Genomic DNA, 14,337 nt, shown 5'->3' on the forward strand with positions numbered 1-14,337 from the left:
CGACCCGACCGTCCGCGACCTGAAAATCATTAAAAATATATATATTTTTTTTTAATTCATAACCGCGGGTCACTGCTATATCAAAGACTATACTTTGCATACAGTCATGGGCTGTATTGCCTTTGCGTTAATCCGGCTCTGATTACCACGCAAGGTCCTGGCAGATTACACATGCAGAATAAACAAAGAAAAGCTTCAAATTGAATGGAACTGAGAAGCAAATCTGGAGAAAACAATAGCAGTGGAAAATAAAACTGCAATCAAAATATTAAATATATGTACTTTCACATTTCTGTTTTTTTTTTTTCAGTTTTTCAAACTACTGACAAATAAACTGTTGTTTTTTTATTTTTAGAGTTTTTTGAAGAAAGTGAGGAGAACGAGGAAAAAAATCATGCCAAAATTGGAGAAAAACTTTTGAGCTGCTCTCAAACCGAACAGAAAGATTTAAAGAAAAGAAGAGCCGATAAATCTTTCAGCTGCACCCAGTGTGGAAAGAGTTTGACAAGCAAATATAATCTGGAGCGTCACATGGTAATTCATACTGGAGAGAAACTGCACTCATGTGATCAATGCGGCAAAGCATTTTTGAAGGCTTCAGTCTTGAAGAAACACCTGACAGTTCATACAATTTTGAAGGAACACCAGAAAATGCATGAGAGGATCCACACTGGAGAGAAACCGTATCAATGCACTGAAAGTGGGCAGCATTTCAATCGTTCATCTGCTCTATACAGTCATACACAAATCTATCACAGTAAGTATTCAAGATTCAACTGATGTTCTGATCAAATCAAAGATGAAGTTCCTCCTAAAAAACAATATCAAAACACTTTATTCACTGTTGTTTTTGAAAACGACCAGTATTGTAATAATAGTATTACTGTTAATAACAACCATTAACAATACCCATCCCTACTAAAATTTAATGTCTTAAATGATTAATTTCATCATTTGTGCGACCTTTTGAGAGAAATTCTAGCAGTTTTGAATGGCTTTTTTAAGTATTCAACATTAAAATGCTGTTTTTCAATGGGACAAAACACAATATCTATCAACATATAGATTTGTGCTAAACAAACACTATGCACTATAACCTGTAGATGGCAGCAGAGGAGCACTTATTGGCTTTTTAGTCAATCATTTCTACTTTTTGCTTTATATATTACACTTCTATAATCACTATTATAATATATAAAAACTTCTAGAAATCAAATTATGTCAATGTTTTGCATTTTGTGTATGTAGTAACGTCATAAAACACAACTTTTCTTCACTTTGCGACTGAATTGCACATCAATTATAATCAAGGTAGTTCACGGTCAGTTCTATATAATACTATAGAAGAATAATGGTACGTAAGAGTACAATATATCAATTTTTCTATATGAAAAATTATATTTTGCATGTTACTGATATTAACAAATGTAAATTTTGTATGCTTCTCAACTCCAGCTCAGTGTGTTACTGTCAAATGTGTATTGCCATTAAATACAGTTAGTGGCGCTGCTCTCAAATGTTAGTCTAGATCACTGCACTGTTACATCAGGGTTCACTTTTATGTTCACATTTATCAGCTTTTTCCAAGAAACTGAAAATGAGCTATATTTTGGTTTTATTTCAGAGTTGATTGAAGAAAATGAGGATAATGAAGAATCAAGTGAAGTTGAGGAGGAAAATCATGTCAGAACTGGAGAAACACATTTCAGTTGCTCTCAAACCAAACAGAAAGATGTAAAGAAAAGAAGAGCCAATGAATCTTTCAGCTGCACTCAGTGTGGAAAGAGTTTCACATGCAAAACAAGTCTTGATCGTCACAGGAGAGTTCATACTGGAGAGAAACCGTTTACTTGTGATCAGTGCGGGAAGAGTTTCACAAAATCAGCAAATCCTGAGGATCACATGAACATCCACACTGGAGAGAAGCAGCACACATGCGATCAATGTGGTAAAACGTTTTTATGGGCTTCAGTTCTGAAGAAACACTTGAAGGTTAATTCAAAGGAAAAGCCACATTCATGTAATTTGTGTGGTAACATTTTTTCGTGTCTACAAAATTTGAAAGAACATCAGAAAACACATACTGTTGTGGGAGAGCACATGTGCTTTGAGTGTGAAAAGACTTTTACTAAAGCAACCAATTTAAAACAGCACCAGAGGATTCACACTGGAGAAAAACCTTATGTGTGTTCACACTGCAGCAAGAGATTCAGCAGCTCAGGAGACCTGAATAAACATGAGAGGATTCACACCGGAGAGAAACCTTATAAGTGTAAACTCTGTGACAAGAGATTCAGTCAATCATCACATCTGAAAATGCATGAGAGGATCCACACTGGACAGAAACCTTATCAGTGTTCACTCTGTGACAAGAGATTCAATCAGCCATCACATCTGAAAACCCATGAGAGGATCCACACTGGAGAGAAACCGTATCAGTGCACTGCATGTGGGGAGCGTTTCAGATGTTCACCTGCTCTACACAGTCATACAAAAAACATTCACAATAAGGCCCCATCCACACAGAGTGTCACAACGTGCGGCGAATGAGGTGCCAGAGGGAGACACGTGGAGCCAGAAATCCATGAATAAACAAACACGACAAAACTTTAAGACCGGACGATGTAACTGATGGAACAAATTATTTAAATAGGCTGGCAGAGGGGTGTGGCATGTAAACAAGACAGGTGAAACTGATTAGGGGTAATAAGAGGAAGTCCAAATATGGGCACAAGGGGAAACCAAAACAAACTGAACAATGAGGGGAGACAACCGGAGAAACCAAAACATGAGTCCATGGGGGGAGACACATTTAGCTGTATATGTAAATATTTTGTATCGAGGGTGACCACCTGCCCTGCTTTGCATTGTACTACAGCATTTTCACCTCTTGTCCTGCACATTGCATATTGGGAAAATGTCCTGCATTTTCATCATTCTGTTGGTTTTCAATTGTCACGTTAAGACATACATTCTTTTGCCTTTTTAAGAAAGCTTATTATTTATTCTTTTTGTGGTGTAGTTTCTGCACAAAGGATGTTGTAAGAAAAAGTGAAGAGGACGTCGAAGATCTCAGTGAAGATGTTTATTGCAGAATAGCAGTGACAAAGTACAGTCGTGGCCAAAAGTTGTGAACAAAATTTGAGAATGACACAAATATTAGTTTTCACAAAGTTTGCTGCTAAACTGCTGTTAGATCTTTGTTTCAGTTGTTTCTGTGATGTACTGAAATATAATTACAAGCACTTCATACGTTTCAAAGTCTTTTATCGACAATTACATGACATTTATGCAAGGAGTCAGTATTTGCAGTGTTGGCCCTTCTTTTTCAGGACCTCTGCAATTCGACTGGGCAACTTCTGGGCCAAGTCCTGACTGATAGCAACCCATTCTTTCATAATCACTTCTTGGAGTTTGTCAGAATTAGTGGGTTTTTGTTTGTCCACCCGCCTCTTGAGGATTGACCACAAGTTCTCAATGGGATTAAGATCTGGGGAGTTTCCAGGCCATGGACCCAAAATTTCAACGTTTTGGTCCCCGAGCCACTTAGTTATCACTTTTTCCTTATGGCACGGTGCTCCATCGTGCTGGAAAATGCATTGTTCTTCACCAAACTGTTGTTGGATTGTTGGAAGAAGTTGCTGTTGGAGGGTGTTTTGGTACCATTCTTTATTCATGGCTGTGTTTTTGGGCAAAATTGTGAGTGAGCCCTCTCCCTTGGATGAGAAGCAACCCCACACATGAATGGTCTCAGGATGCTTTACTGTTGGCATGACACAGGACTGACGGTAGCGCTCACCTTTTCTTCTCCGGACAAGCCTTTTTCCAGATGCCCCAAACCATCGGAAAGAGGCTTCATCGGAGAATATGACTTTGCCCCAGTCCTCAGCAGTCCATTCGCCATACTTTTTGCAGAAGATCAATCTGTCCCTGATGTTTTTTTGGAGAGAAGTGGCTTCTTTGCTGCCCTTCTTGACACCAGGCCATCTTCCAAAAGTCTTGTCCTCACTGTGCGTGCAGATGCGCTCACACCTGCCTGCTGCCATTCCTGAGCAAGCTCTGCACTGGTGGCACTCCGATCCCGCAGCTCAATCCTCTTTAGGAGACCATCCTGGCGCTTGCTGGACTTTCTTGGACGCCCTGAAGCCTTCTTAACAAGAATTGAACCTCTTTCCTTGAAGTTCTTGATGATCCTATAAATTGTTGATTTAGGTGCAATCTTAGTAGCCACAATATCCTTGCCTGTGAAGCCATTTTTATGCAATGCAATGATGGCTGCACGCGTTTCTTTGCAGGTCACCATGGTTAGCAATGGAAGAACAATGATTTCAAGCATCACCCTCCTTTTAACATGTCAAGTCTGCCATTCTAACCCAATCAGCCTGACATAATGATCTCCAGCCTTGTGCTCTTCAACATTCTCACCTGAGTTGGTATAGAGAGCTATAATTTATGTTTAAGCCTTTCTTTATGCCGCAGAAGCATCGCAGTGGGTTTGCGTCGTTATGCACTTCATTCCACGATACAATGTTCTCCTTGTTTTTACTTATTGTTGATCAATTATTACAAATATATATTAAAATTAAGATACAAATTATACAAAACTCCATTTATCCCATCGTATTGCCATCCAATCCATACCACGTCCTTTATGACGTTTACAAGTTACACAAACTTCTTTCGTAATTAACGGATTACACTGTAACAAAACATGAATTTAAAAACAAAAAATTAACATCTTGACATCCAAGATGTTAATGTCTTCCTTTCTTCAGTCGTAAAGAAATTATGTTTTTTGAGGAAAACATTTCAGCATTTCTCTCCATATAATGGATATGTATGGCACCCCCAAGTTGGAAATTCCAAAATGCAGTTGGGAACCACTGTGATAAAGACACTCGATGTTTCTAGTAGCTATAGACTGTTTATAAGAATGCTATGTTGACTTGCAAATTGTTTAGATTGTAAGCGGTTAAGCATTAACAGCATTTGATTTAGCGTTGCTATTGAATTATGTTTATATGTCCTTTGATAAGTGATTTGTGAGTATACTAGCACATTTATAGTCAATATTCTTAAATGCACTTGATTATTTCACTGCTGTGTATTGCCTTTGCTCATGGTTTGTGTTTCCTGTATAGGTTATTGAAGGAGTAGTTCACTTTCAGAACAAAAATTTACAGATAATGTACACACCCCCTTGTCATTTTTTTAAGTAAAACATTGGACTTCTGGTGCCCCAGAGTTTGAACTTTCAAAATGCAGTTTAAATGCCGCTTCAAAGTGCTCTAAACGATCCCAGCTGAGGAAGAAGGGAAAAATCTTATCTAGCAAAACGAACAGTTATTTTCTAAAAACATTTACATGTCATATGCTCGTCTTGCCAAGCTAGACAAGACAAGCATTTGGGGTTAAAAGTATATAAATGGTTTTTTCACGCAAGCGGGTGAGTACATTATCTGTAAATTTTTGTTCTGAAAGTGAACTAATTCTTTAAGTTAAACAGATCTGATTGAAGCACTGAATTTACGAAAAGAAGATCGCATTACTGTTTTAATCTGTTTTAATTGAAATCTATTGACACAAATAGATAAATTGCTATAAAAGAAACACTTAACAGTGACTTTTGGATGTTTTCTTTCAATTAGTCTGCAGAAAACACTTTATGAAAAACCAAAAAGCCCAAAATCTCAAACCTGACAGGTGCATGAAAAAACAAAAATAAAGTTACCTGAAATTGACCATTATAGATTTTGAAAAGTTAAATATGTGTATTACTAGTATAGGGGGGCTGATAAAAGCATAAGCGCGTTAGATGTGAAAGACAGTATTGTTATTTCTCACAATGTGACATGGATAAATCATCAAACATAAAAAAAAACATTACAAAAACGCTGCAAATAACTCTCATACAACACCATAGCCAAACATGTTCATATGAATTTTAATATAGTTATATTTTATATGAAAAAGTATTTTCAATAACTAGCCTACATTATTTTTTTAACAGTTTTGCATGTATATAAACTGACAATGATCATAAAACTTTCAAAAAATAATAATAATAAAGAACACCGGCAATGTTTATTGTGCCAGACTTCATTATTCTCATATATTCATATACATTACATTATTTTTATTTATTTATTTGTTTTTAATTAGGCTATGTCTTACTAGTATTATGTTTTGTCATTGATCTTAATTTCAATTCAATTTGAATTAAATTTTTCACTAATAAATTCGTTTTTCTCCTCTAATCCTAACTCACGAAGACTGTTGATGCTGATCAAATACCATGCGAGACTATAATTTTAAGTTCATTTAATTTGTTTGTGCAGACTGGTTATTGTTAAAGGGAAATGAATCAGTGCATCTTATAAACGCAGAAAGTAAATATTCCCCGTATTATTTGCCTCCTTTCGACGCTTCACACTCCAGTCCAGCGGCTGGCGCTAAAACACATACATTTGTTGCCAAACACCTTTAAACCGCAAAGGAAAGGAAGAAGCTTAGATTCACCGCGCTCTCTGTTGTTTTAATGTGTTCAACAAATACTTGTAAGAGTTTTGAAACAAGAAGGATTATCTAAAGAAGTATCAGCTGAACTGAGATCTGCTGCTGTGAAGATGGTGTTTGTTAAAGAGGAGAGTGAGGAGGACAGGAGTGAACCAGATCTTTGGAGAATAAAACAAGAGGAACTAGAAACCTGGAAAATAAAAAAGGAGGAACAGGAAGGTTGGTGTTTATTCTTCATTCATCTTTAATGACCGTTTGTGGCACTTTAGGCTTACAAAGCTTAGGGTCAATATTTTTCCCAAAGTACATATTACTAGCTCATTGACTCTGGATTCCTTAATAAAATAAACTAGATTCATTTAAAACCAACGGTGCTAATCTGAATTAGTATGACAGGGGTTGTCTATAAAACATGGAATAAACGAAGAAAAGCTTAAAATTGAATAGAATTGAGAAGCAAATCTGGAAAAAACAATAGCAGTGGAAAATAAAACTGCAATCCAAATATTAAACATATATATGTACTTTAACATTTCAGTTTTTTTTAAACTACTGACAAATAAACTGTTTTTGCTTTTATTTTTAGAGTTTTTTGAAGAAAATGAGGATAATGAAGAATTGAGTGACGACGAGGAAAAACCATTGAGTTGCTCTCAAACCGAACAGAAAGATTTAAAGAAAAGAGGAGCCAAGACATTTCTCACTTGCACTCAGTGTGGAAAGAGTTTGACAAACAAATATAATCTTGAGCGCCACATGAGAGTTCATACTGGTGAGAAACTGTTCACATGTGTTCGATGTGGGAGGAGTTTCACACAATCAGCACACCTTAAGAAACACATGAACATCCACATTGGACAGAAACTGCACTCATGTGATCAATGCGGCAAAGCATTTTTGAAGGCTTCAGTCCTGAAGAAACACCTGACAGTTCATACAATTTTGAAGGAACACCAGAAAACGCATGAGAGGATCCACACTGGAGAGAAACCGTATCACTGCAGTGAATGTGGGCAGCATTTCAATCGTTCATCTGCTCTACACAGTCATACACAAAACTATCACAGTAAGTATTCAAGATTCAACTGAGATTCTGAAGTTTCTCCTAAAAAAAACAAAATCAAAACACTTTATTTTTAGTCACTTTTGTTTTTGAAAATGACCAGTATCATAATAGTAATAATAACAACCGTTAACAATACCCATCCCTACTAAGATTTAATGTCTTAAATGATTAATTTCAGGGTTCGTGCAACCTTTTGATAGAAATTCAAGCACTTTTTAATGGCTTTTTAAGTATTCAACATTAAAATGTTTTTAATGGACAAAACACAATATATATCAACATATAGTTTTATGCTTAACAAACACTATGCACTTTAACCTGTAGATGGCAGCAGAGGAGCACTTATTGGTTATTAGTCATTTCTACTTTTTTCTTTAAATATTAAATTCTATAATCACTGTTATAAAATATAAAGACTTATAGAAATCAAATTATTTTGAAGTTTTGCACTAGTTTGTGTATGTAGTAAAAAAAGTCACAAAACATCAAACTTTTCTTCACTGTGACTGAATTGCACATCAATTACAATCGTGATAGTTCATGGTCAAGTCTATATAATACTATAGAAGAATAATGGTACGTAAGAGTACAATATATAAATTTTTCTATATGAAAATTACATTTTGCATGTTACTGATATTAACAAATGTAAAATGTGTATGCTTCCCAGCTCCAGCTCAGTGCATTACTGTCAAATGTGTATTGCCAATAAATAAAGTTAAATAAATAAATGAAGTTAGTGGCGCTGCTCTCAAATGTTAGTCTGGAGCTCTGCAGTGTTACATCAGGGTTCACTTTAAAGTTCACAAGAAACTGAAAATTAGCTATATTTTACTTTTATTTCAGAGTTGATTGAAGAAAATGAGGATAATGAAGAATCAAGTGAAGTTGAGGAGGAAAATCCTGTCAAAACTGGAGAAACACATTTGAGTTGCTCTCAAACCAAACAGAAAGATATAAAGAAAAGAAGAGCCAATAAATCTTTCAGCTGCACTCAGTGTGGAAAGAATTTCACATGCAAAACAAGTCTTGATCATCACATAAGAGTTCATACTGGAGAGAAACCGTTCACTTGTGATCAATGTGGGAAGAGTTTCACAAAATCAGCAAATCCTAAAGATCACATGAACATCCACACTGGAGAGAAGCAGCACACATGCGATCAATGCGGTAAAACGTTTTTATGGGCTTCAGTTCGGAAGAAACACTTGAAGGTTAATTCAAAGGAAAAGCCACATTCATGTAATTTGTGTGGTAACAGTTTTTTGTGTCTACAAAATTTAAAAGAACATCAGAAAATGCATACCGCAGTGGGAGAGCACATGTGCTTTGAGTGTGAAAAGACGTTTACTTCAGTGACCGGTTTAAAACTGCACGAGAGGATTCACACTGGAGAGGAACCTTATAAGTGTTCACACTGCAGCAAGAGATTCAGTAGATCAGGAGACCTAAAAAAACATGAGAGGATTCACACCGGAGAGAAACCATTTACGTGTTCACACTGTGACAAGAGATTTAGTCAATCATCACATCTGAAAATACATGAGAGGATTCACTCCGGAGTGAAACCTTATCAGTGTTCACACTGCAAGAAGAGATTCAGTAGATCAGGAGACCTGAAAAAACACGAGATGATTCATGCTGGAGTGAAACCTTTTAAGTGTTCACACTGTAAGATCAGATTCAGTCAGTCAGCACATCTGAAAATACATGAGAGGATTCACACTGGAGTGAAACCTTATCAGTGTTCACACTGCAACAAGAGATTCATTAGATCAGGAGACCTGAAAATACATGAGAGGAGTCACACTGGAGTGAAACCTTATAAGTGTTCACACTGTAGAAAGAGATTCAGTGTGTCATCAAATCTGAAAACCCATGAGAGGATCCACACTGGAGCGAAACCCTATCAGTGCACTGCATGTGGGAAGCGTTTCCGACGTTCACCTGCGCTACACAGGCATACAAAAAACATTCACAATAAGGCCCCATCCACACAGAGTGCAGACCTCATCAAGTGATCTAGCACCATCATTGTAAATAGGCGAGCGCACACGGAAAAACACTGTATTCTCCATTAATAGTAACTCATTAAAAAGATTGCCGCTTTCAGATGTGACTTTCTTCTTATTTGAATAGTTTAAGGGGATTTATATGGTGTTATTTTAGTGACAAACATCCAGAGTGCATAATGCAAAAGCGCATTGAAATGCGCAAGCACAAATCTCTTCCCTTGCATGTGGATTCTTTTCACTTCTCTTCAGTTATGACAGTGGATCAGTATTAACATAGCATAACAGTAGTTAATAGAGGGAGACCGATGTATCGGTTGTGCACACTAATAGGCACCAATAGTTGTTTGAGGAACTATCGTTATCGGCAAAACTCCATACCGATAGTTTTTCCGGGTTGCATCCATTGCTGGAGCAACTGAAGCTTAGTCTCAGCCTCACACATCACGATTAATGTCACAATTGTTACCATATATTTGCATTAGATTAAATCCAACTGGTCACATTGCTAGCCAGCAAAATTGTAGATTAAAAGATGTGATATGAGAAAACAAACTGTGTTCATTGAGCTGACAGAAATACTGCTGTGCCAGAGAGCTCCATTTATGTAGTTTTACATTACATCAAATCACATTACATCAAAGACTATGTATTGTGCATTTTAAGCGAAATGTTTGTATTTCTGTAGCTCTAGTAAAGCTAATGCATGATATAGAGATCTATAATTTATCATGAATCTTATACTGTCATTGTTGAAGTTTAAAAGTCTGGGTGTGCAACAAGGAGAAAACAGTGATTTTGACACCTACAAGGCGGTTGGAAAGTATTGAAAAAAATCATAATAGAAATGTAGTAAAATGTTTTTAGGGTGGTTTTATTGTTAGCTTGACCAAGGAAGAGGAATTCGTCTAAAATTATATGTATTTTTAAAAATATGACCAACGAACATAAAAGTGCCCATAGTCTAACAATCACTCAACGTCCCAATTTTCATACTTATACAACGCCCTAAAAGTATGTACTCTTTGTAAAGAAAAAGTACATGAGTATGTTGCGGAAGCTAGGCAAGCTTTGGGACTACTTCGTCTTTATCGGACGCTCTGTTGCCTTTACCTGAATCCTGTCACTGTTTAAACTGCCCTGTCAGTTAACATTATCTGCATTTCATTTAATTTGATTTTCTACTGAATAAGAGAGAAATAAAGAGGCACTTTCTTTCGGGAGTCTTTCATGCCGAGAACTCTGCTCTTGTGTTTGAATAATGATGCATTTAAATTTGTTAAGTTAATGACCAAACCTATCATTATGAAAGTTCATAATGTTGCTGCACATTAAATATAACACCGATAACATTTATTAAATATTTTATATTAGGTTAAACATTGATTATTTATCACTTAAACGACTCTACCTGTCTGTTGGTTGCATGTTTTTGAACACTTTTTACGTGTGTTTGTAGTTCTAATCAAATCCTCGTTCATCACGCAATGTGTTGTGGGTAGTTTTAGCCGTGAAGGTGCATTCACACCGGAAACAAATGAAGCGGCAAGCGCGAGTGATTTACATGTTAACGGTGCGTTTCCACTGGAACGTAGCGAGCGCTGCGGAGCGAGCGTTTTCAATTTATTCACATGGAAGTTGAGCGTAAACGGTCGCGTGGTGCATTTTGGGATTGGAAGCTGCGCGGAGAAAGCGTCAAAAGGTTGGACATTCCTCAACTTTATGCAAATCTCGACCGCAAAACGCCGACACAGCGACAACCAATCGCTGTGAAAAGTAGGCAAGGCAAGATTACGACGCCTGTTTCCGAAACTGATGGATTACTGAGCTTAAAGTAAATATACTTTGCATGTTTTCATTATGCTACAGTTTAGTTTGCGAACCACCGTTAAAACAAGACAATGGAACGTAAATAGGGTGTAAACATTGTTTTTTCAGAGGCGTGCTCTGCTCTAAATTTGACACTCCCCAAAGCAGTGGCGTTGTAGCATTGCCAGCGGCACTGAGCGTGGATTTGACACTGTCGTGGAAACACCGCAAGTCAATACAAAGACGCAAATAGCCATCCTGCAGCGCGAATGAAGCGGCGCCCATTGAGCGTTTAAGCGTTTGCCGCGCCATTCGCGCGAGTTGAAAAATCTGAACTTTGCCGAAATTCCGTGCCGCGGTAACCAATCAGGAGCTCGCTCTAGTAGTGATGTGATCAGTGAGCGGAGGCTGAATTTTTTAACAAAGATGGAAAAAATTGTCGTTGCTGTGTGCAGACACCCAGAGTTGTACGATACAACATCCTTTTTTATCGAAACAGGAATAAAAAGGATCTTGGTTGGAAGAAAGTGAGTGAAGAGGTCGGAGAAACTGGTAAGTTTTAAAAAAAACGCTCTTTAATCAATTCGACCCACATATATATATCAATTTGACCCACATATATATATATATATATATATATATATATATATTTATATATATATATATATATATATTAGGGCCGGGACTTTAACGCGTTAATTTAGATTAATTAATTACACAAAAATAACGCGTTAAATTTTTTTAACGCATTTTAATCGCACTTAATTTTGCACCGCGGAACGTTTCTCACTGGATGAGTTTCAGCGGACCGATTATACTGGAGCACCAACTAGTGTTCAGACAAAGGAATGCGCATATCACCGCAGCACATCGAGCCTCAAGTATCACCTCAATGCTTTTACAGAAGGTCTACCTACCTATAGGCTACCTGAATTTCTGAAATGTAGGCTAGTATATTTCTAAATATCCCAGTGTTTCCCCTACCATTATCTTAGGGGGGCGCGTTTGCAATGTCTCCTCCAAGAAAACACGGACTGGATCGCGGACTCCATTCATAAAAACCGAATTTACTATAGCGCGGAATGCCACGTAAATTCGTCGATTTTTGGATTGATAAATCAAAAGTTGGTCTGTCACTTAATTCAAATCGCGATATGGACTAGTGTCTGTGAAAACTGAAATGCAAAAAGACCGTTTTAATATGAATCCTGCATGTATCGTTTGCCTCTGTATGTTGGAATGGCAGAGACGCGTTTTTTTTTTAATGCACGCGTGATGCTCCCGTTAATTTTTGGCATTTGCATCTCACATGAACAGATAGACTCAATCTCCAAAGCTACTGTCAGTTTCACTTTTACCGTTTCATTTGAGAAAACTAGCATCATATACTTTACACACAGAAACTTCACGGCAACCTGTCAAAATAAAAGTACGGTTTAACATGAACAATATATATGATAAAAAATAAATATAACAACAAGATTAACCACTTAATTGTAGAAAAAAATACTATGATCATTATTTAAATGTTAAATTATTATTATTTATTGATTTTAACAGCAAACCTCTGTTTGTTTGCCAAAAATTAAAAAGGTTTATTTTTCATTTGATTAAAAATAAATAAATGTTTATGATTTCATTTGATTATGAGAAAAATTAAAACACAAGAATTTCTTTAAAAAAAAAAAAATAGCAAAAGATTGTAAAGCCCTATTGCTCAAAATGTTAAAATAGAGAGTTTTTTTTTTTTTTTTTTACTGAAATAAATGTTTTCGTTATTACACAAAGTAGGGTAAAGTACCAAGAAAAAAAAAGTATGGAAACCTAGGGGAAACACTGTATCCTATTGCTACACTTAATGGCAATATTGCACTGGTCTGTTGGACTTGGTTGAACAAAAATAAACTATTTTGTTGCTTAAGTTTATGTATTCAGTCATTATTCAATGGTATACTAAAAATCCATATGAAAAAACTTACTTCTCACTGTTCTCAGGTCAAATATTTATATGCGATTAAAATGCGATTAATTTAGATTAATTAATTACAAAGCCTCTAATTAATTAGATTAATTTTTTTAATCGAGTCCCGGCCCTAATATATATATATATATATATATATATATATATATATATATATATAAAATGAGACTACAAGCTAGCTAAAGCTGGCAAATTGAGCTCATTCACCTATTTTACAATTACTTTCCCGCTGACGAGTGGCAGCAGCCCCTCCCATGACGCGAATTCGCATCTGTTGTGAAGTGAATTTCACGCGCGAATGAAGCGAGTAAACTAAAATGTTCAAGCGTTCAACTACGCGCGAATAGCCAAGTCTGTTGTGAATGCACCTTTAGAGTGTGCATTGATCTGCACTTCGCATTCTGAAGTTAAGTAGTTGACTATCCGGAAATACTTTTTTAAACATACGACGATTTAGGACATCCTAATTCTATTTTCGAATAGTATTTAGGACGGATAGTATGTGAATTGGGATGCAGCAATGTACTTTTTTTAATTAGGTTATGTCTCACCAAGTGTCATTGATCTTAATTTAAATTCAATTGCAATTAAAAATGGCACTAATAAATTCACTCGTTTTTCTCTAATCCTCACTCACGGAAACTGTTGATGCTGATCAAATACCACGCAAGTCTATAAAGTTAATTTATTTTATTTGTGCAGATCGGTTAATTTTAAAAGAAAACAAATCAGTGTATCTTATAGACGCACAAAGTAAATATTCTCCGTATTATTTGCCTCCTTTCGACGCTTCACACTCCAGTCCAGCGGGTGGCGCTAAAACACATACTTTTGTTTGCCAAACACCTTTAAACCGCAAAGGAAGAAGCTTAGTTTCACGCGCTCTCTGTTGTTTGATTGTGTTCAACAAATACCTGAGAGTTTTAAAGCAAGCGGGATTATCCGAAGAAGTA

The 14,337-nt window shown here is 36.4% G+C and overlaps 2 protein-coding genes across 2 annotated transcripts in view; both read left to right on the forward strand.

Moving 5' to 3' along the window:
• LOC141330731 (uncharacterized) overlaps positions 1–3,557 on the forward strand; it is a 6,455-nt gene extending 2,898 nt beyond the window's left edge. The window contains exons 2-3 of the mRNA XM_073835544.1: positions 356–757; positions 1,625–3,557. Of these exons, the coding sequence (XP_073691645.1) occupies positions 356–757; positions 1,625–2,550 (1,328 nt within the window). The 3' untranslated portion in view covers positions 2,551–3,557. The remainder of the gene's footprint in view (positions 1–355; positions 758–1,624) is intronic.
• Positions 3,558–6,507: 2,950 nt separating this feature from the next.
• LOC141330747 (uncharacterized) lies at positions 6,508–9,683 on the forward strand. Its single transcript, XM_073835545.1, has 3 exons — positions 6,508–6,735; positions 7,103–7,582; positions 8,429–9,683. Exons 1-3 carry the CDS (start codon positions 6,627–6,629, stop codon positions 9,601–9,603), a joined length of 1,764 nt encoding a protein of 587 aa, XP_073691646.1. The 5' UTR covers positions 6,508–6,626; the 3' UTR covers positions 9,604–9,683.
• The last annotated feature ends 4,654 nt before the right edge of the window (positions 9,684–14,337 follow it).

Source organism: Garra rufa, chromosome 1 (assembly GCF_049309525.1).
Source record: "Garra rufa chromosome 1, GarRuf1.0, whole genome shotgun sequence".
NCBI lineage: Eukaryota > Metazoa > Chordata > Actinopteri > Cypriniformes > Cyprinidae > Garra > Garra rufa.